We start from the raw sequence: 22,950 nt of genomic DNA on the forward strand, positions 1-22,950 counted from the left end.
TGGTTGGTTATTTATATTTATCCCTGCGTATAGAGATATTTAGGAATAAATTGCATTTTTTTTTAAACTTTATATATTAACTAAATTATACACCACACTTTTTTTTAAGGTTAGTAACCGATTGATCGAAACAATAATCGGCCAATTGATTATGAAAATAATCGTTAGTTGCAGCCCTACCATCAATTAAAATCATTTAGCCAATCAGAAGAGAGAGGGAGCTGGGTCGCAGCTCCATGTCTGAATGGACACAGGGAGCCATGACTCGGCTCAGGTGCCCCCATAGCACGCTGCTTGCTCTGGGGGCACTCACCAGGAGGGAGGGGTCATGAGCACAGAAGAGGGACCAGAGAAGAGGAGGATCCAGGTTGCTCTGTGCAAAACCAACTGCATAGAGCAGGTAAGTATAACATGTAACACTTGTTATTTTTTTTAAAACAAAAAAAATAAACAAGACTTTACAATCACTTGAAGTTTTTTTTTTTTTTTACCTTAAAGCGGAGGTCCACCCTAAAGTGGACCTTCCGCTCATCGGAACCCTCCCCCCCTCCGGTGCCACAATCGGCACCTTTCAGGGGGGAGGGGGGTGCAGTTACCTGGATAATCCAGGTAACTGCACCCACTTCCGGGACAGCTCTCTGCGGAAAGGGGCGTAACTTACGCCCCTTCCCGCAAGTGCCCCGCTGCCTGCTGGGAAACACACAGCTCCCAGAGGCAGCGGGGAGCGTCCTTATTGCGCAGCGCAATTCGCGCATGCGCAGTAGGGAACCGGGAAATGAAGCCGAAAGGCTCCATTTCCTGATTCCCATACCCAAGATGGCGGCGGCAGGACCCGACAGACGACCTGGTGCCGACATCGCGGGCGCGCTGGACAGGTAAGTGTCACTATTTTAAAAGTCAGCAGCTGCAGTATTTGTAGCTGCTGGCTTTTAAAAAAAAAAAAAAAAAAAAAAAAAAAAAAAAAAACGCGGAGTCCCGGTGGACTCCCGCTTTAATGCATTCTTTGCATTAAGGTAAAAAAAATCTTCTGTGCTGCAGGATCCCGCCCAGCCTTCCTCTTATACTTACCTGAGCCTGATCTCCATAAGAGTAGCAGCTCTCTCCACTGTCTCCGTTCTTACCTGCCAGATTGACAGCAGCCGGAGCAATGGGCTCCTGCTACTATTAATCGAGTGCTGTGATGAGGGAGCAGGGGACAGGGCAGAGCTGAACTGTCTGTGTCTTTAGATGCAGACAGGGTGGCTCAGGAGCAATCCCACACGAGTGCCCCCATAGAAAGTGCCTTTATATCCAGGCATTTGCTGAAGATGGGGAGCCCAGAAGAAGAGGATCAGATACTCTGTGCAAAACAGAGCAGGTAAGTATGACACGTTTATACGTTTGTAATTTTAATAATTCATTATTTAACAAAAAATGTAAGCTTTAATGTCACTTTAAATACATGCAGCACAACTGCTGGAGCTACAAACCAAACAGTTTAGCTCTAAGTGTTTAAAGTGATTGTAATTTTTATTTTTAAATAACAAACATGTAATACTTAACTGCTCTGTGCAACGGTTTTGCACAGAGCAGCCCCAATCCTCCTTTTCTCTGGTCCCCTGCCAGCCCTTCTGCCTCCTTCCCCCTGCTGAGTGCTTCTATAGCAAGCTGCTTGCTATGAGGGCACTCAGGTAGGTTCGCTCCTCAGCTCCATTAATACACACAGTGTGGCTCAGCCCCATTCTCCACTGCTTCCTCCTTACTGGCTGTCACTGACAGGGGCAGGAACCAATGGCTCCCGCTGGTGTCTCTGAACCAGTGAGGAGAGAGAGCAGTGATGCTGCTCTTATGCACAGCGCTGGATCGATATTGGGCTCAGGTACGTATAGGGGGACTGGGGGGGGAGTTGCACACAGATTTTGCATTAAGGGAAAATAATAAAAAACTTCTGCTTTTAGAACTTTTAATAATACTTTAAACAGTTAGGAATCTCAATTAATGTAAAAGTTTTTTTTCTGCTAGCCACAGATTTGAGACAACAGTTGACCAATCTGCTTTTGGCAAGATCGGGACATCCACCAACTGACCATGATCATGTGTTTTGTCATATGACATTGTTATCAGATATCAAGAATACTCCAGAATCATACCAGACAGAATAGAATTGCTAACTGGGAGATGGAAAGAAAAAAGCTAACCTAACATGACCCACCTCCCAGGACACTGTGCTAAAACTAAGAAAGGTACCCTTCCACCTCCTGCTTAGTATCCATCCTCCTTGGGGCAGAGATCATTTTTCAGAGCTCTGCTGTGTCTCCCAAAATGCATTAGAAGAGAAAACCTGTTATGTCAGTATTGCTGCTCCCAAGATCAGCAGCACCAGCTGTGTCTGTAGGTGCCCTCTCTGCTCCAGGGGCCAAAGCCAAACTAGTGTGTCTCTGACAGCACCAGTGGTCAGAATGTACTAACCACCCTATCAGGTCTATAACCCTTTAAAATGCCTGACCCCACTGACAAATACTCTGTAAAATTACCTACTGACATATTACAGATTTTGTTACAAAATCATTACAGGTATTTCAGCTCACCTCGAGAGACAAAATAAGTCTTCCTTCAGCCAAAGACATGAGCAGGTGTGTTAGATGAGCAAAGCATGCTGGGGTGGCAGCCATCTCTCCCTGTACAAATAGACATGATAGAGAAAATACGATTGGGTTATCACAATGGATAATTTTTTTTACTCAGACTGCAAGCAAAAAAAAACAACCCTAAAGCCAGCCATAGATTGATCAAATCTTAGCCGATTTAGCAGGGACTGTCCAAGATTCGAACCATGCATGAGCAGGCTGTTTGTACCCAAGATCGATCAACTTGGGTGAAACCAGCCTGTCTGATTTTACATGCAATTATTGCTATCAGCTATTATAGCCGCTAGCAGTAATCACTGTGTGTTCCTGGTAGGGATGGCCCCCCTAGCCCAAGAACACAATGGCTAACATGGGAGGGATTTCCCCCATCAACACAGTCAGTGTTGATGGGGGAAATCAAGCAATTTTCTTTCCTGCAACTTGTGGTAGCAGGAAAGAAAATCGCTCCATCTATGGCCAGCTTTACGGCCCTAATCACAAAAGAGAATGGTGAGTGTGTCAGTGTATTACCTGTGTACAGTACTCCTCTACAACACTGCTATAAAAGACAGCATTGCTACTGTGATAGATTTCTCTACTATACTCCTATAGTAAAGGTTTTGTAGTAGCAAAGATCTGACAAAATGTGTTTGGGAGGACACAACCTGGCTGCCTGTGGGTGTGATATACACGGTTGTCTGCAACTCCACTGAAGGGGTTACTTCTCATTTGTTTTGCTGGTAAGGATGGGTGATATTGGACCTCATATGACCAGCAGAAGTCTACACAGTCTTATCAATAAAGTAGTACCTTAATATCGAGCTGCAATCAACAATATGCTAAAAAATAAGCTAGGGCATACTTCTTTACCTGAAAACAAAACACTAATATAACGCTAATATTTGTGAAAAAGCAGATTATATTGCTAGAATGCAATTACCCCTTCAAGGTCTGCTTTAGGAAGTGTTTCATGTGTGTGTTTCTACTTGGAAAGGTGGTAATCAGGTCTACAAGCATGCTTCCTGGAACATGAACAAGGCCAAGTTGATATTACCTTTGGATCTCCCACCACAGAGTCATATCCAGCGGCAACCAGTACAAGGTGTGGCTGAAACTGCAAAGACAAATAAGTAAAATAAATAATTTAAAAGGGCAATTTCGCCTCCTAACAACTGGAATTGATAAGAATTGAATATGATGGGTCTGCAGAGGATTTCTTAAGAAAAGCAAAGTTATACCTTATAAAAAAGACTTAAAGGGGATGAAAAAAACTACCGTATTTTTCGGACTATAAGGCGCACGTAAAAGCCTAAATTTTCTCACAAAAACGACCGTGCGCCTTATAATCCGGTGCGCCTTATATATGACCTGTTGACATCGCTGGAGTTCTTTGGTTAATGCACCCGGAATGATGGCAAGCACTCACTTGGGCTTTAACAGTATCTGTCAGATGGGCGCGCATGGAGTCACAGATCAATAGGGATGGAGATTCGTGGAAAAAGCCACCCGGTCTCTTGACGTAAACCTTCGGACTATAAGGCGCACGTAAAAGCCTAAATTTTCTCACAAAATCGACCGTGCGCCTTATAGTCCGATGCGCCTTATATATGGAAATATCCATTTTATCAGCCGGTCGTTGCTAGTGCGCCTTATAATCCGGTGCGCCTTATAGTCCGAAAAATACGGTAAGCACAAAAAGTAAAAAAAGGTTTTACTAGTTACTATTTTTCAGTGTTCATGCCAACTTACAGTAATGTGCAAAAGTTTTAGGCAGGTGTGAAGAAATGTTGTAAAGTAAGAATGTTTTTAACAGACAGAAGAAAAATCTAAATCAAATCAATCCTTACACTTGTACAATTTGTACACTGGCTCAGGTGTATGATTCACCAATTTTCCAAGCAGGCAATAATGATCATCAATTTTCATGTGTGTTCAGGATGAAACATGGCCATTAACTGAAACAGAAACAGCTGTGTAGGAGGCTTAAAACTGAGTGAGGAACAGCCAAACTCTGCTACTAACGTGAGGTTGTGGAAGACAGTTTCATATCACAGGTCATACAATATGGAAAGACTGAGTACATCAAATTCATACACTGCTGGTATGGACTATACCGGTGACAAAAAGGCATGTATGTTTAAAGGAGAAGTTACGAGGGCGTGGCTTGGCGCGCATAGAGCATGGCTGCTTAAGCGTGGAGCTCCGGGAGACCCGCGGCCCTTGAGCCTTTCTCTGGCATTCACACGGACCCACAATGAGCGGAGCAAGTAAGCACGCCTCAGGGAGCACTTCCCGCCGGTCGCTGGCGACCTCACAAGCCCACAGCATACCGGAGATCTTCCGTAGCAGATCCCGCTCCAGCCGCGGAACACCGCTCAAGATGGTGCTGCCTCGTGGAGAGGAGGACGAGCTCAGCGAGGGCTCTCAGTCAGCAGCTGAGGACACGGTAAGCGGAGCTGACTGAGCTGGTTAACCACCCTCTCACGCTGGGGGACATAACAACCATAGCTAACGACAACAAGAGTACACTCTACTCGGCCATCACGGACCTGAAAGCTGACCTCCTCCCTCTTAATGAGAAGATGGCTGCGCTAGAAAGAGCTGAGGACAAGAGGGACAGGGCTATTCAGACTGGAAGCAACAACTGCCAGAGGCAGAAGGAACAATATCAGAGTGCAAGGGATACCGGAAAAGATTAACCCTGACCAGATCACTTCTGCCCTTCGGTCGATTTTCAATAACATCTTAGAGAGGCCCACGAATACCCCCATTGAATTAGTGCGGGCACACAGAGCTCTGCGGATGAAACCCCCAGATGATGCCCCCCAGGGATGTAATATGCTGTTTACAGAACTTGCCCCTAAAAGAAGACATATTAGCACATGCCCGGAAAAGCGACCATATTTTATTTAATGACAACACCTTAGCCCTGTTCCAGGACCTATCCCCGACTACTCTGCAAAATAGAAGGGCCCTGCGTCCCTTGTTGGAGGTGCCAAGAGAGAAAGGGATCATGTATAAATGGTGCTTCCCCTTTGCACTACAAGCGCCAGCAGGCGGTAAACAGTTTATTTTGCGGATGCCAAGTGATCTCCCCGATTTCTGTGCTAGTTTGCACATCCTGCCTGTTGAGCTACGGGAGTGGTATGCAGATTTCAAGGATCCCTCCATGGAGCGTAGTCCGGACAATACACCTCATACCGCCCCCCTCAAAGAAAAGCAATTTTGGCAAGCAGCCGACTACCAGCGTGGGCCACTCACCATTTACATCTAGGTCCAAACACCGGAACCAGACCTGATACCGCGCACCGAGTTTCAGTGGTTAGTTATCCATGTGGAGATGTTATTGTTCCCTGGTACTAGTCACAAGCCTGCTTTAAGGTTTACCGTAAGCACAGACTGGATCAGCGCTGGAGTGATTAGCCGGACATATCGCTGATGCGGCTCCGGGACGGGCTCCAAGACAGCTGGATATGGCTGCTGACTTAGTCTATGGGCTTTGGAGCCCCGAACATTTTTCCCAAAGTGAACCCCCCCTTTTTTTTTTCATAAATGTTAAAATCTTCCGAACCTGATGTCGAGTTGAGTGCTGTTTTCCCCACCCATAAGCAAGAGGGTTCTTTATTATGTTGATATGCCAGAGTTCTTAATATTTATAATGCTTTCTCAAGTATGCTGAAATTGGGGCTGCGGGTCCCCAGACATTTAATGCTTTGAGTATTTAACCAGGTTTCATTGCTTAATGTCTAGTGTTTATTGCACTGTTTGCAGGTTGTTAAAAGCCCGGGAGATGCACCTCCCACGTTCCCCCACAAGTGGGCACTGCGCAGCTGAGTTAAGCGCAGTTTGTCCCCACAAGGCAATTTTCTGCTTACAGTTGTATAGTTGTATCGACTAAGCGGATCTTCCCAACAATTTGGGGGTTGCCCTAATGTGTCTGGGGCTTTCCTTTTCTCTCACTTTCTTACTCTAATCTTCCCCTGCATCTCATTTCCTCCTTCCCATCTTGTATTCCCCATTCCCCCCTCCTCTACCCACCCCACCTCTCCACCCCCCCCCTTTTTTTTCAGGGTCCCTATCCCTTGCACAGGAGACCCTCAAACAGAGCTCATTGGCCAGCGAGATGGCATACTCATCACTAGGACGGTCCCCGACTGTGATCCCTCATAACGTTCAAGGTTTGAATACTCCGGAGAAGAGGACATCCCTCCTCTGAGAGCTCAATAAGGTAAAACCTCTTTTTGTATTTTTGCAGGAGACACATTTTCAGGCGAAAAAAATTCCCTAACTTGTTCCACAAAAACTTCCCAAATGTTTACCATACCAAAAATCCAGAGGCCAAGACCAAGGAAGTCTCGATACTCGTATATAAATTGGCGGGCTTTGAGGTGACCCAGCAGCTGGCAGACCCGGGAGGCCGGTTTTTATTCTTGAAGGGGACTTGGGGTGCTTCACCCCTGACCCTAGCAAACGTGTACTTTCCCAACAGGGCCCACGTACCATTTTGCAGACACATGGTGGAGGCATTGAAGGGTTTTGCCTCTGGCCGGGTCCTGCTGGGGGGGATTTTAATGTACCCCTCCATCCACTACAGGACACGTCCACGGGGAAGTCTAACCTCTCATACCGCGCACTAAAACAAATAGGACCTCTTTAAACTCCCTTACCTTAATCGATATGTGGAGGACCGCCCACCCCAGGGATAAAGACTTTACACACTATTCTGCACCTTATAATGCCTCGTACACACGATCAAACAATCCGGTGGAAAAGTCCACCGGACAATCCCCCCGTGTGTAGGCTTCGGCTGACTTTTTTTTACCCAAAAGTCCGGCGGACTAAGAAAGTATTTTTGCACTCCAATCTGTCCGCCAGACTCGCATTTCGGCGGACAATCTGGCCGTGTGTGTGCCAGTCCACTGTACTTTTGAAATGAACGGACTTTTCCCGCCCGGAGAAAAGTCCGCTCATTTTGAGCGCGTCTCCAGGTAGCCGGGGCCACCGTTCGGAAAGTCCGGCGGACAGTCAGGCGGGAAGTCCGCTACGTGTGTACGCGGCATTAGAAACACTCACATATAGACTACGTGTTTTTGTCACAAAGAGACCTTACCGATCTGGTGGAGGCACGTATAGGTATAAAATTATTTTCTGACCACGGTCGCTTTGACTATCAAACGGCCAACTCCTCATACCAAACCGTGCACTTGGAGACTGAATCCTTCCCTCCTAACCAACATTGACATTAAATCCAAATTGACAAATGTTTTGCGTAACTATTTTGTGGAAAACACCACAGAGGGTCTCACCCCTCTAACCATTTGGGAGGCGCATAAATGCGTCGTAAGGGGGGAATTGATTACACTAGGAGTGATGCTTAAAAGAGAAGCTGAAAATAAAGTCAAGCAGTTAGCCCAGATTGCTCGCCTTGAGAGCCAACATAAACAATCCTTAGATGAAATGGCAGAACTATTACTTTTGCGTCAGGAGTTGCAGAACATTTTCTATTCACAGAGTAGGACTCTTTTTCTAAAAAAAAAAAAAAAAAAAAAAAAAAAAAAAAAAAAAATGTATTATGAACAAGGGGACAAGGGAGGAAAACTGCTCGCCAGGGCTCTGAAGGAAGCCTCCCTAACTAATAATATCTTGACGATCAAAATCGCAGAGGGTAAACTGACTAACCGCACGGACGAAATAGCAGCTAGTTTCCAATAATTGTATTCTAAACTTTACAATATACCTCAGTCACATAGGCCCCCAGAGCTTCATGGTGATAGGGGTCAAATTATTGAGGGCTATTTGGCCCAGAATGGAATGCCCACCCTCTCTCCAGAAGAAGCAGAGTCCATTGAGGGACCAATATCATTGGCTGAACTGGCTGACGTCATTAAAAAACTCAAGCCCGGCAAGAGCCCTGGACCTGACTGTTTCTCTGCCCACTACTTTAAGCCCTTGTACACACGTGTCCTATTGGACCGTTTTGTCGGATAATCCGACTGTGTGTGGTCTCCATCGGACTGTTTCCGTCAGAGTATCCGACGGACCAAGTTTTACAACTTGTCCGTAAAATTTTCCGACAAAATGCTCCGATCGGACATACTCCGATCATGTGTAGCCTACTCCGACGGACAAAGTGCCACGCATGCTCAGATCAAATTCCTAGACCAAAGCTATTGGCTACTAGCCTGCACGTAGTCCCGACGTAACGAAATAACGTCATCACGTTATGTACAATCGGATTTTCCGACAACTTTGTCCGACCGTGTGTATGCAACAGTTTTGGACAAAATCCGGACAAAATCCAATGGATTTGGTTGTCAGAATGTCCGACCGTGTGTACAAGGGCTTAGACTTTTAGTGACATTCTGAACAAGCCTTTACTAAACACGTTGAATTTCCTTAGAGAACCATCCCAACTACCAGAAACCTTTTTGGAGGCACATGTGACCGTGATACCCAAACCAGACAAGGACCCGACTGATTGTGCCAACTATAGGCCAATCTCATTGCTGAACCTAGATTTAAAAATTCTTGCTAAAATCGTAGCAAATAGAGTAAGTGCTTTCCTCCCAAAACTGATTGGTCTGGAACAAGTGGGGTTCGTGCTTGGTAGGGAAGCCAGGGACAATGTGACTAAAGCCCTTGATTTGATCCATCATTGCCATAAGGCGAGCCTCAAGGGCTTTCTCCTGTCTCCTGGGACTACCTCCTAGCCACCTGCTCATACATCGGCTTGAAGTCGCATATGCTCTCCTCCCTGTATCAGAACCCCGACGATGAAATTAAAAATCAACGGATCCCTGTCTGACAAGGTCCAGGGTTGGAACGGCACCAGACAGGGATGTCCGCTGTCACCCCTTTTATTTATTCTATCCCTGGAAGCCTTCATTCGTACTGTTAATAACGTACCATCTATTTCGGATTTCACAGCGGGCCTAAAAAAACTTACAAAATTGCCGCATACGTGGATGATTTGCTATTTTTCCTGACCCATCCACATAAATCTATCCCTAACCTGTTACAGGCTTTTTCTGTATATGGTTATGTGTCCCAATTGAAGATTAACTATAACAAATCGGAGGCCATGAACCTAACGTTGCCAATAACCCCTCTGACCCTTGCCCAACAGAACTAACCTTTTAAGTGGGTAACAGGAGTGCTCGAGTACCCGGGCATTGGCCTGACCCCCTCCCTCAGCACCGTATTTTTCTAAAAACTTCAAACCTATGCTGCAGCAAATAGAAATTGATCTTGCCAGGTGGTCACCAAGGCCTTTTTCTTGGTTCGGAAGGACGGCCATTATCAAAATGGTCACCCTTCCGAGATTGCTCTATTTGTTTCACACGTTGCCGATCCTTGTTCCGGACAGTTTTTTCAAACAACTGCAGTCCTTGGTTTGGAAGTTTGTGTGGGCGCAGAAGAGACCCCGTATAAACGCATTTTGATGAAGCCTAAGGAAAAAGGGGGTCGCGGACTGCCGGACCTTAGGCTTTATTACTAATTACTTAATAATTGATTGGCATTGTAACGCTCCTAATAAAGACTGGGTGACCCTAGAAGAAAATTATTCCACTACACCTTTGAAATACACACCTTGGATCACACGGGCAAAATGCCCGTTGGATATTTTTGTAACACCCGACTATTTTTGTAACACCCGTACATCTATCAGGGCCAAAGGTTATGTTATACCTCTATGGATCTAACTATGGATTCTAGTTTACAATGTCCCCATTAATGTCTTACAGAGATTACTCTAGGCTAAAGTCTTATCTGCTGTATTACACTGAAGTTTGTAAATTGCTTTGTGTGTAAATCTCCTGAAATGCAGTTCACCTCTCAACAGCTCCTTAATAAGCTTTTAACGGGGGAAAACAAAAAATAAAAAACTTACACCATGGGAATATACCTAAAGTCTACATACCCCTCCTCCGGGCTACAGCGTGTTCCCATTTGGGGTACCAGGACGGAGGGGTTTCTTATCGATAACCACCTTAAGAACAGCCTTGGTTGGTCCCTTCCTATGCACGTGATTCTTGTTATAACCCGTCTTGGAAGGCATTATTACGATTATCTCTGTATTGGATATATATTGTCAATTTCAATGTAAACGTTTGACATTGTGAATGTGCTTTTCCTTTTTCCTGTTTTCTTCTTTTACTATAAATCTTTAATAAAATATATTGATAAAAGAGAAGTTACTTTTCTTTTTAAATCACACTTACCTAGGTGGATATAGCATCAGTTCAATGCTGCATCTGTCCCCTGCAGACTCTAATGGCGCGTACAGACGATCGGAATTTTGGTCGGCAAAAGCTCTGATGGTTTTCCCAACGGAATTTCGATGGGATTTTGCTCAAGCCGTCTTGCATACACACGGTCACACCAAATTCCGACCGTCAAGAACGCGATGACGTACAACACGTATGACGGGACTATAAAAAGCAAGTTCAATAGCCAGTAGCCAATAGCTTCTGTCTCGTAGTTGAATCTGAGCATGCGTGTCGGAATTGCATACACACGATCAGAATTTCCAATAGAAACTTTTTCCGTCGGAAAAATTGATAACATGCTCTCAATCTTTTGCTGGCAGAAGTTCGGCCAGCAAAATTCCGATGGAGCCTACACACGGTCGCATTTTCCGACGAAAAGCTCTCATCGGTCTTTTGCTGGCCGGAATTCCGACCGTGTGTACGCGGCATAAGACTGAGCACCAAGCGATAAAAGACAGCTGATCACTTGGTTCTCAGAGCTTTGTGAGCAGAGAGCTGGTGACTGTCAGATGTGACATTTCAATGTTTACGTTTTTTACCTAACTCATACTTGTGCCAACCTTTACATAAATAATAAAAACAAATGTCCAGCAGTGCAATCAGCACAGAACTGGCAGAAACCAGTGTGACCCATGTACACCCATCTACTGTCCGGAGAAGTATGGCCAGAAGTGGGGTTCATGCAAGAATTTCAGCCACAAAGCTACACCTCCGATGTGGAAACAAGGCTAAGTGGCTCAACTATGCACAAAAACATAGGAACTGGGGTGCAAAAAAAATGGCAGCAGGTGCTCTGGACAGTCAAAATCTGGAATACTTGTCTGTAGCAAGAGGAAGTTTGTTCGGTAAAGAGCTGGACAGCAGTACAATAATAAGCATCTGCAGGCAACTGTGAAGCATGGTGGAGGAGGCTCCTTGCAAGTCTGGAGCAGCATTTCTGCTAATGGAGTTTGAGATATGGTCAGGATCAATGGTGTCCTCAATGCTGAGAAATACATGCAGATACTTACAGTAGCCATCATGCCATGCCATCAGGAAGGTGTGTGATTGGCCTCAAATGTATTCTGCAGCAGGACAACAACCCCAAACATACAGCCATTGTCATTAAAAAAATGATCTTCAGCATTCAAAGAAGGACAAGGAATCCTGGAAGTGATGGTTAGGCCTCCACAGAGCCTTGATCTCAACATCGTGGAGTCTGTCTGGGATTACATGAAGAGACAGAAAGATCTGAGGCAGCCTACATCCACAGAAGATCTGTGATTAGTTCTTCAAGAATTTTGGAACAACCTACTCACCCAGTTCCTTCAAAAACTGTGTGCAAGAAGAACTGTGTGCAAGAAGAACTGTGCGTAGAAGAAATTATGTTGTTTTAAAGGCAAAGGGTGGTCATACCAAATATTGATTTGATCTGGATTTTTCTTTTATTCATTTCATTTTAATTCTGTTAATTAATAAAACTAAACTATTAACACTTCTATTTCTGAAAGCATTCTTAATTTACAGCATTTTTCACACCTGCCTAAAACCTTTGCACAGTACTGTATACAGTATATGCCAACAATATAAAGGAATTAAACATTTCACACATATACCAAGTTGTGAGATTTTAAATGGTTAATAAAGGATTTTAAAAAGTTTTGCAAAAGATGGTGGTATAATGATTACCTCATAGGCAACAGGGAGGAGGAGATGAAGAAATGCTGTGATATAATCTGCATCCTTCATTGCAATCTGTGAGAAAAACAGAAGTTTATTTTAGACTAAATGAACAATTTTTGCTGATATTATATACCCAGTAAAGTAAGGAGACCAAGGTAGAGACAGCAAATTATAAGGCAGGAATCTCAAACACCTTATTCCAGGGCACATTAATATTATAGCGCTCCCCGCGCTCCTTCCCCACTGCGCTGCTGGAAGACTCAGCAAGATGGGGCCAAAATTCTCCGTTCTCATATCGGTGAATGGAAAAATACAACACACTGGAAGGAATAAAAAGGGGAAACTTATTAGCAAAGTTTAAATATAACAAATATTTAAAATGGTAGCAAAAGCAGACAAAGAAATTTTAAATCCTGCCCCCCTGCTAAGTAATGTCATAATGTGCTAGTATGCATTGCATACTAGCACATTATAAAAGACTTACCTTAAAACACAAGTTGTCACCGATGACAGGGCTTCTACCTTCAACCGGTCTTCATTGAGGGTTTGTGGGCTCCAGCCGCTTCAATGGGCGAGCCGCTATAACGTGACTCCTGCACATGTGCGCGGGAGTCTCAACCATGGCACAGAGATCTGAAGGGCCGGTATGAGTATGCTGTCCTTTCAGAGCGCATGCAACAGTGATGTCACCAACTGCAGAGACAGTAAATATCTCCTAAACACCGTATTCCTTATATCCACAGGTAAGCTTTATTACAAGCTTACCTGTAGGTGCAAGTGTCCCAGCGGTGTTTACTGCTGCTTTAAAATATATCTACAGTATAGCCAAAACATCCTTTATTAGTTTTTGGGTGTAGTAGGGAATACTACCCCTATTAGGTTTTTCACTGCAGTCTGTGTACCGCTTGGAGAGATTCTCTTTTTGTCCTGATGACCATTGTCATTAGCTCTTTATGATGATACCACATCCATTGTAACAATTTACTGCAAACCACCTATAAAAATTGGACTTTACTGGTACCAGAGAGGAACGACCACAAGGAATATATATAAATGTTATTCCAAAGCATTAAAAAGGTAAAAAAAAACATCAATTCCAATATCCTGTGTGATTTGGCCATACTAATAAACCATCATTACGCTTTGCAGAGGTGATGCAAGAGGTCGACGTGTTTCACCTATTACCTTTCTCAGGACCTTATCATCTTGACAGCAAAGACAAAGTGGCACATCGCTTAAACAATATAGCCTGAAGATGGTAGTATCATATGCGCTGTGGCATGGAATATTAGAGAATTGGATGGTGCGGCAGATGTGACAAAATGTAGATGTGGAAAGTCTGGCACTAAGACTTCAGTGGGACCAGGTCAGAAACCATTCAATATCAGAAGAGGAGCGCAGAAATATCCTATCCCAAAATCCAAATCCCAAAGGACCAGACAATTGGATGAGTCTATATAGATGGTGGAATATGGGTGTTGGACATGCATAAGGTGGATGAACTGTCTTTGGCTGCATATATACACTTGCAGAGGGACACATGCTCCTTTGAGGAGTAATCTCAGCTAGGATGGCAGGCTGATACCAATTGTCTGGTCCTTTGGAATTTGGATTTTGGGATAGGATACACATGGGGTTCTAACCATTCCTTAAAAGAGGAAGTAAACCCTGATGGGTTTACTTCCTCTTTTTTTCCCTGCAAAGGTAAAGCATAATGGACTACTATGCATCGCATAGTAGCTCATTATGTGTCACTTACCTGACACAGGAGCCAGCGAAGTCGCCGCTGATCCCTGTAGTCCGCCGCATCCATCTTGCTGGTGGCGTCTCGCAGCTCCGACCAATGACAGCGGCGAAGCCGCGATGACGTCACTCCCGCGCATGCGCACGGGAGTCGCGTCTCGCAGCTCCGCCGCTGCCATTCGGTGAAGCCGCGATGACGTCACTCCCGCGCATGCGCACGGGAGTCGACAAATTAGGTAAATCCATTCTTGGACTTGCCGCATTTAGTGCGCCTGCGCGCCGCTGTCTACGGCGCATGCGCCGTAGACAGCGGTGCCCATTTTCGGGCAAATATCTCTTAAACCATATAGGTTTAGGAGATATTGCTTGGACCTACAGGTAAGCCTTAATCTAGGCTTACCTGTAGGTCAAAGTGGTTTGAAGGGGTTTACTTCCTCTTTAACGCGGAATTAAAAGGGTTTGTAAAGGTTCAGATTCTTTTTTTTTTTTTTTTTATAACAAACAAGTCATACTTCCCAGCTCTGTGCAACAGTTTTGCACAGAGCAGCCCAGATCCTCTTTTTCTTGGGTCCTCTGCTGGCACTCCTGGCTCCTCCCCCCTGACTGCCTCAATAGCAAGCTGCTTGCTTTGGGGGCACTCGTGTGTGCTTGTTCCCGAGCCCCTCCCCACTGGCCAGGATTCACAGCAGCGGAAGCCAATGACTCCCGCGCTGCTGTGTCCTAGCCAATGAGGCTGCGACCTGGGAGAGCTTCTGCTCTCATGCACATCGCTGGATCAGGCTCAGATGAGTATTAGGGGGGCTGAGGGGGAAGCTGCTCACTGATGGTTTTTACCTTCATGCATAGAATCCATGAAGGTAAAAAAACATCAGCCTTTAAAACTCCTGAAAACCCATAATACTCACCTTAGTTCCAACAGTCTGGCACCCATTAAGTCCCTCACTGGTGCTAGCATCTTTTCGCCGACTACTTCAGACTGCCAACCCTCAGCCTCCTTGACTGGACAGCATGCATAGGTGTGCAGTCATCCCAGCACACATGCAGTGTGTCCGAATGGAAAGTGAACTATGTATGCGCAGCTCAGTGTACATTCTAAACAAGATCGCAAACGGGCAGGTAACTGTATTTTATTGCAGAAGGAACAATGCATGTCCATTCTGCATTAAAGACTCTGCCCGTTTGCAGTTATGAATTTTTTAATGTTAGTTCAGCTTTAATCCAGCCAAAACTATAAAAAAGACACATTGGTTAGACTGAACCTGTAGGACAATCATATACAAATGTATTAAATATTCTATGACTTAGATTTTTTGCAATGTCAGCTTTCAACTTTTTACAGTTTTGATGTCTTTTAGGAACCTAAAGGCAACTACAGCGGGGAAACTAATTATTTGATCCCCTGTGTATTTTGTAAGTTTGTCCACTTACAAAGGAATGAAGGGTCCATCATTTTTATCATAGGTGTATTTTAAATGAAAGTGACAGAATATTAACCAAACATCCAAAAAAAACACATGATACAAATGATATAAATGGAGTTGCCCTTCAGTAAATAAAATAAGCATTTTATTCCCCAAACAAAACATGACTTAGTACTTGGTGGAGAAACCCTTATTGGTAAACACAGAGGTAGGATGTTTCTTGTAGTTGTTGACCAGATTTGCACACATCTCAGGAGGGATTTTGGTACACTCTTCTTTACAGATCTTCTGTAAATCCTTAAAGCGTTTGTTAACCCCCCCCCCCCCCCCCAAAAAAAAGAAAAAAAATGAATCCTGCTCCTTTAAAGCATGTTAAAGCATGTTATATGGCACAGTGCCTGTCCTGTGTCATTGGGCCCCCTGCCAGTTTCTCACCACCCCTCTGTAAACTGACCACAGTGTATCATGGCTGCTGAGACCAGACACCGTGGTCAGTTTACCTGCCTCTGTCATCTGCTCTCCTCTCTGCTCCTGTGTCCTCCTTCCCCCTCCCCTCTTCTGTCTGTGTGTGAGCCACCCCTTCTGCTGCTCTCATAACACTAACCTGTATACACCATCAGCACTGCCTCCTATTGCAGTGCCCCCCTCTGTGAATGATTTATAAATATAAGTGCTGTATATACCTCATTTAAGAGCCGAGACTGCTATCACATGACCAGCCAGCTCTCTCCTCCTCTTCTTCAGACTGACATCAGCCCCAGAATCTCAGCCCTGCCCACTACATCTCTCAGAGGAGAAAAGGAGAAAGCTGGCCAGTCACGTGATCACAATCTCGCCAGTGAAATTAGGTATTTGCGGCATTTATTTTTATAAATCATGTACAGAGGGTGCTACTACAATAGGAGGCAGCACTAATGGTGTATACAGGTTAGAGTGGCTTAACAACGACTTTAAAGTTTTTTGGCTACCGCTTGGCAACTTAAAGTTTCATCTCCCTCCATAACTTTTCTATAGGACTAAGGTCTGCAGACTGGCTCCATCATCTTAATGTGCTTCTTCTTGAGCCTCTCCTTTGTTGCCTTGGCGGTATGTTTTGGGTCATTGTCATGCTGAAAGACCCATCCATGACCCAGCTACAGTTTTCTGGCTGAGGGAAGAAGGTTCTCATGCAAGATTTTACAATACATGGCCCCATCCATTGGCCCCCAAGTGCAGCAAAGTCAGTCTGTACCTTTAGCAGAGAAACAGCCCCAAAGCATAATGTTTCCAACTCCATGCTTAACTGTAGGGTTAGTGTTCTTAGGTTCATAATCAGCATTTTTCTTCCTCCAAACACGTTGAGTCCCCTTCCTCAAGAAAGCACATGTACACAGAGGTGGAAACATTTTACTTTGGGGTTGTTTCTCTGCTAAAGGTACAGGCCGACTTTGCGGCATTGAGGAGCCAATGGATGGGGCCATGTATTGTAAATTTTTGGATGAGAACCTTCTTCCTTCAGTCAGAACTCTGAAGACGGGTCTTTCAGCATGACAATGACCCAAAACATACCAACGAGGCAACAAAGGAGTGGCTCAAGAAGAACATTAAGGACATAAAGTGGCCTAGCCAGTCTCCAGACTTTAATCCTATAGAAAAATTATGGAGGGGGCTGAAACTTCGAGTTGCCAAGAGATAGCCAAGAAACCTTAAGAAACCTTAAGGATTTACAAAAGATCTGTAAAGAAGAGTGGACCAAAATTCCTCCTGAGATGTGTGCAAATCTGGTCAGCAACTACAAGAAACATCCTACCTCAGTGCTTGCCAACAAGTTTTTCTCCACCAAGTACTAAGTCATGTTTTGCTTGGGGATCAAATACTAAATTTTACTCACTGAACTGCAAATCCATTTATAACATTTTGTATCATGTGTTTTCTAAATTTTTGGTTGATATTCTGTTTCTATCCTTTAAAATACATCTATGATAAAAATTATAGACCCTTAATTTCCTTGTAAGTGGACAAACTTACAAAATCTGCAGGGAATCAAATAATTACCCCCCCCCCCCCCCCCCCTCCTCTTCAACACCCTATAAGTGGCTCACAGTGCATAGTTTCCCATTCTGATTTCTGTTATGCTGGAGATTGTTAGAACATAATGAAATAAAGATTTCAGGTAGTTATACCATAATTATTCTCAAATACTATTAATGATTTTTAACGGAAACACTGGACTAAAGAGAATGTCCTGTACACACAGTCGGACATTCCGACGACAAAATACGCAGGATTTTTTCCGCCGGATTTTGACCCAAACTTGTCTTGCATACACACAGTCGCACAAAGTTGTCAGAAAATCCAATCGTTCAGAATGAGGTGATGTAAACCACGTACGACGGGACTATAAAGAGGCCAGCAGCCAATGGCTTTGGTCTCGTAATTTATTCTGAGCATGTGTGGCACTTTGTGCGTCGGAATTGTCTACACACGATCGGAATTTAAATGATTGGATTTTTTGTCAGAAAATTCTAGAACAAGATCTCAAACTTTGTGTATTGGAAATTCCAACGGAAAAAGTCCGACCCCACGCACGATCGGAATTTCCGCCAACACAGTCTGATCGCACATTTTCCGTCGGAAAGTCAGACCGTGTGTACAGGGCATTACACTTCATTCTGGGTACTATCAAGTTCAGTGTTACCAGATTCAGTAACCTTTCCAAAGTGCACAAAGACACACCAGTCTGCTTTCTCAGGCTAAAAAAAGAGCCCCTCAAAAGATAAGGATATTGGCTAGGTATCTGAGAATAAAAATGTAAGCCTTCACAGCAAGTACCGTATTTATCGGTGTATAACATGCACTTTTTTCCCCTTAAAATCAGGGGAAAATCGCGGGTGCGTGTTATACGCCGATAAATACGGTACTTGCTGTGAAGGCTTACATTTTTATTCTCAGATACCTAGCCAATATCCGATCTCGGCAGCTTTCGGCTATTTCCGGCCGCTCTCGGTGGCTTTCGGAAAGCCGCCGAGAACAGCCGAAAATAGCCAAGAATGGCCGAGTGCGGCCGAGAATGAGCAAGAGCTACCGAGCGCCGCTGAGTTACACAGGACATCCACTCTGTATCTCGGCGGCACCATTTTTAAACGGAAAGCCTGCAAAAGAAACTGACAAGGCTGCAATGGAAGGCTGCTAGCGACATGTAAGGCTGCAATGGAAGGCTGCAAATGACTGACAAGGCTGCATTGATGGGCATTTAAATGTAAGTTTTTTTCCTTAAACTTCCCTCCTAAAAGTTTTTTTCTTTAAAATTCTCTCCTAAACTTAGGGTGCGTGTTATACGCCGATAAATATGGTAAGTCATTGACTGGCAGATGTCTCTATAATAAAAATGGGCTGGGAGACCTCTGCTGCTCCTCTGTAGTGCTAATTGCTGTCAACGCTTTACTCAACCAATGGTTTTACTCTATAATTTCTCACCCGACCATTGATGCCAAGATTACACAGTTTATGCTCACTTAACATTTGATTGAAATGGAGCTTCAAAGCAGTATTAAACCCAAAACCAAAAATGTAATATATTGCAACTTATCAATCATTAAATGTGATGGCTGTATTAGTTTTCATCTTTCCCCTGTTCTCACCTGGTAATCTGGCCAGTAACACATCTGCTGTATTAGAGTGCCTACACATGAAGGAGCACAGAGTGCATATTTGGACGGCAGAAATGTCAGTCTGGGGGGAGGGGAGTGTTTGATATACTACCAGATTTAAATACACTAACACATCGAAGCCAAACTCCAGCTAATATGTTATAAGTAGTAGGGCTGAAACGATTAATCGATATTATCGATAATAATCGATAATGAAAATCGTTGTCAACGATTTTCATTATCGATTAGTTGGTCCACACCATGCGATCCGCGGCTTCGGCCTAGCTCCGGAGCTGGCGGCCATCTTGGTACACCCGACGGCGGCGAGCTGCGCGCTGACGTCACCCCCAGCGCGTTGTTCAGCCTGTGTCAGCCCAAGTGAAGGAATTCTGGAGGAGTCACGCTGGATGCCTTGCCTGCCCTCATTCAAAACTTTTTATGCAGGTACCACTATATTTATTACCTAATCTAACCTAATAACTAACTACTATCTATCAGATAGTAGTTAGTTATTATCTAATCCTATCTAAGCCTTTCCACTTGCTCGGCACAGCCACATTGTTGATTTAAATAAAAGGTACAACACTCTCCCCCCCCCAATAAAATGCAGCTTATTACAAGCATAAAAACATAGCATATCACTGACGATTTGCGCCAATAGGCATCCCGGGACTCATCACGGCGGTCTGTTTGGAGGAACTTTGATCGGTGGTGAGCTTGGCGCAAATCATCAGTGATATGCTGACTATGTTTTTATGCTTGTAATAAGCTGCATTTTATTGGGGGGGGGGGGGAGATAGTGTTATACCTTTTATTTAAATAAACAATGTGGCTGTGGGGGGCGGGGATAGTGTTATTGTTTTTGTTGATCCGAAAATTGATCCGATCCGTGACTCTGATCCGAGGAACGATCCGATCCGTGAGTTTTTTGATCCGTTGCACCCCTAGTCCGCACCTTCCCCCCTGCCGGTCCGTTAGAATCCTGTGTATCCTCCCGTGTCCTACGCATGCACCACGTCCATGAGCACGCAGCTACGCCTGCTTGCATTCTCCACCCAGCTGACGTCCCGCCAGCAACGCGCCTGCGCTGCTTTCGGTTTCTCCCCCCCTCTACCCAACAGCCTTCCGATAGACCCGCCACCGGGCCGCTTTCCAGCGCTGCCGTGATTGGAGGTTGTGCTCTGCACATGCGTGCATCCATCTCCCGGCTTTGGGGTGCCCTACGCTCCATTCGTAAGAGTCGCCCGTGTCACGTGTGGCGGGTCCGGACTGAGACTCCGCCCCACACCACCCCGGCACACCGAGAAGGAGCCGCTGTCACCATGAAGGGGTGAGAAAACCCGAGACACGGGAGGGGGGGAGGGGAGCACTGAGAGGAGGTGGGGCAGTGACACCATGTGAGAGGGGAGGAATGTGTCATCTACACTGGGGGGGACACGTGTGTGTGTGTTATATATTGTCCTCAATGTATACTTTCTATGGAATAAAGGAGGGGGGGGGAGTATTTTATATGTCTATTATTATTCTCTTTATATATACACATACTTGCATGAATAAAGCAGGGAATCTGACATTCACCTCATACTTTCTTTGCGGGTAATAGTACCCCATCATTTGTGTTTTATTCTGCAGTTTGAGTGTAACACTCAGTTTTTTCATTATTACTTTTAAATAAATGGAAAAATGGCATATTACGTTTTTTTTTTCTTTTTTATCCGATTAATGGAAAAAATAATCGGCCGATTAATCGATTATGAAAATAATCGTTAGTTGCAGCCCTAATAAGTAGTAACAGCATGCAGTTTATTTTCTTTTGAGAAGGTTTTTACATAATCAAATAGAGGCTGATAATTGTAAGCACCCCTGTCAGTGTTATATGGTTTGTCTCATCCCTGCAATGGATACAAGCTGCAAGAAAGCTGGTTCTTTTGAAAAACAACAAACTTACTGGCCAGATCACCAAATGATAATAGAAGAAAGAAAGCCTAAAAAATAAATCTAATGCAGCCATGACATCTAAGAATTGGTAAGCTGCAATACAATATAGCAGGGATATGCAATTAGCGGACCTCCAGCTGTTGCAGAACTACAAGTCCCATGAGGCATAGCAAGACTGACAGCCTCAAGCATGATTCCAAGAGGCAGAGGCATGATGGGACTTGTAGTTTTGCAACAGCTGGAGGTCTGCTAATTGCATATCCCTGCAATATAGGTTTTCTCTTGGGTTTAATAGTGCTTTAAATTGTTCCTATGCCCAGTCCATGGGTATTAAAGTATTTGTTTATTCATAAAAAACAATAAAAAAGCCGTAGGCACTGTGTAGTAATTCATCCTCAAAGATCACAACTGAGGCTGCTGCTTCTTGGTCAGGGTCAGTGACAGCCAGGAAACTAGCATTTTCAGAAGTAAGGAGTCTCTATATTTCTCAAAGAACAGATTATATATATATATATATATATATATATATATATATATATATATATATATATATATATATACACAAAATCTCCCAAGATAAGACAAAGACAGATCTTCTCTCAAGTAGAGTTACACACCTGGGATCGTGTTCAAATATGAACTGTGTTCCTTGACCGTGATGGACGTCCCAGTCTACAATTAGCACCCTGAAGGAAGAGAAAAGGGAATTTAGCTGCTATATTATAAATATAATGTTGCCTTATCACACTGAAACTCACCGCTTTACCCCGTGATTGTGCCGAGCATATTTGGCTCCAATGGCCAGATGATTAAACATGCAGTAACCGTTCATTTTGTCAGTGTGGGCATGGTGTCCTGGAGGCCTGCCACAAAAAAACAATAGGAAAGAAAAACTGCTTAAAGTAGAATAAATACAGACTATAACTATATGGGATTGTGATTTTACTGAAAAGAAAAACTTTAAAGAGGAGGTAAACCCTGGTGGGTTTTACTTCCTCTTTTCCTGTAAAGGTAAAGCACAATGGGCTGATATGAAACCAAAGCCTGCGATATAACTGCTGTCCCCACTAGCAGCAAGTGTCCATCTTCAACCCCTCTTCCTTCCGGGGCCCACAATTCCGGCTCTGTGACAGGCCGGAGTCGCATGACGTCACTCCCGCGCATGCGCATGGGAGCTGCCAGTCACAGCATGACCCCTATTAGAAAGGGCACAATGTGTCCTTTTTAAAGTGCACATGCCCTGCAGACATTGGTGATTGGCTTTTTTGTAAATATCTCCTAAACCGTGGAGGTTTAGGAGATATTTCAAGCACCTACAGGTAAGCCTTAATATAATCAAAAAATATAGCTGCGCTAAAAACTTATAAAACAAAATTATAAAGTGACATAATTTTTCTAATTTACAAAAAATCCCAAAAACATGCAAAAATAGTGCCAAAATAATGATTTCCAGGCATATAAGCAGTCCAAAGAAAAGGAAAGATGGATAGGATGCTGAATCTTAGTCCATTTTCGGTGACTCTCAAAAACCACCCTTTACACACGTAGCAGGTGCACCCAGAGTAGAAAGAGATTATCCACCACCAAATTAGAGGAGGCTTACCAGCTGTCAAGATCTCTTTTTAAGGAGATCATACGGGCTTGTAAAATGATACGTTCCTGGTCCCCACACTGAGCTCTG

General features: G+C 44.2%; 1 protein-coding gene across 2 annotated transcripts in view; it reads right to left on the reverse strand.

Moving 5' to 3' along the window:
- HDAC6 (histone deacetylase 6) overlaps nucleotides 1-22,950 on the reverse strand; it is a 97,817-nt gene that overhangs the window by 44,222 nt on the left and 30,645 nt on the right. For both annotated transcript variants that reach the window (XM_077476304.1, XM_077476312.1), the window contains exons 9-14: nucleotides 22,028-22,132; nucleotides 21,887-21,955; nucleotides 12,732-12,858; nucleotides 12,545-12,610; nucleotides 3,661-3,720; nucleotides 2,568-2,657 (exon numbers count right to left, since the gene is read on the reverse strand). In XM_077476304.1, coding sequence (XP_077332430.1) covers nucleotides 2,568-2,657; nucleotides 3,661-3,720; nucleotides 12,545-12,610; nucleotides 12,732-12,858; nucleotides 21,887-21,955; nucleotides 22,028-22,132 — 517 coding nt within the window. The remainder of the gene's footprint in view (nucleotides 1-2,567; nucleotides 2,658-3,660; nucleotides 3,721-12,544; nucleotides 12,611-12,731; nucleotides 12,859-21,886; nucleotides 21,956-22,027; nucleotides 22,133-22,950) is intronic.

This window comes from Lithobates pipiens, unplaced genomic scaffold (genome assembly GCF_037356315.1).
Source record: "Lithobates pipiens isolate NorthernLeopardFrog02 unplaced genomic scaffold, aLitPip1_a1.2 Scaffold_1, whole genome shotgun sequence".
Classification (NCBI taxonomy): Eukaryota; Metazoa; Chordata; class Amphibia; order Anura; family Ranidae; genus Lithobates; species Lithobates pipiens.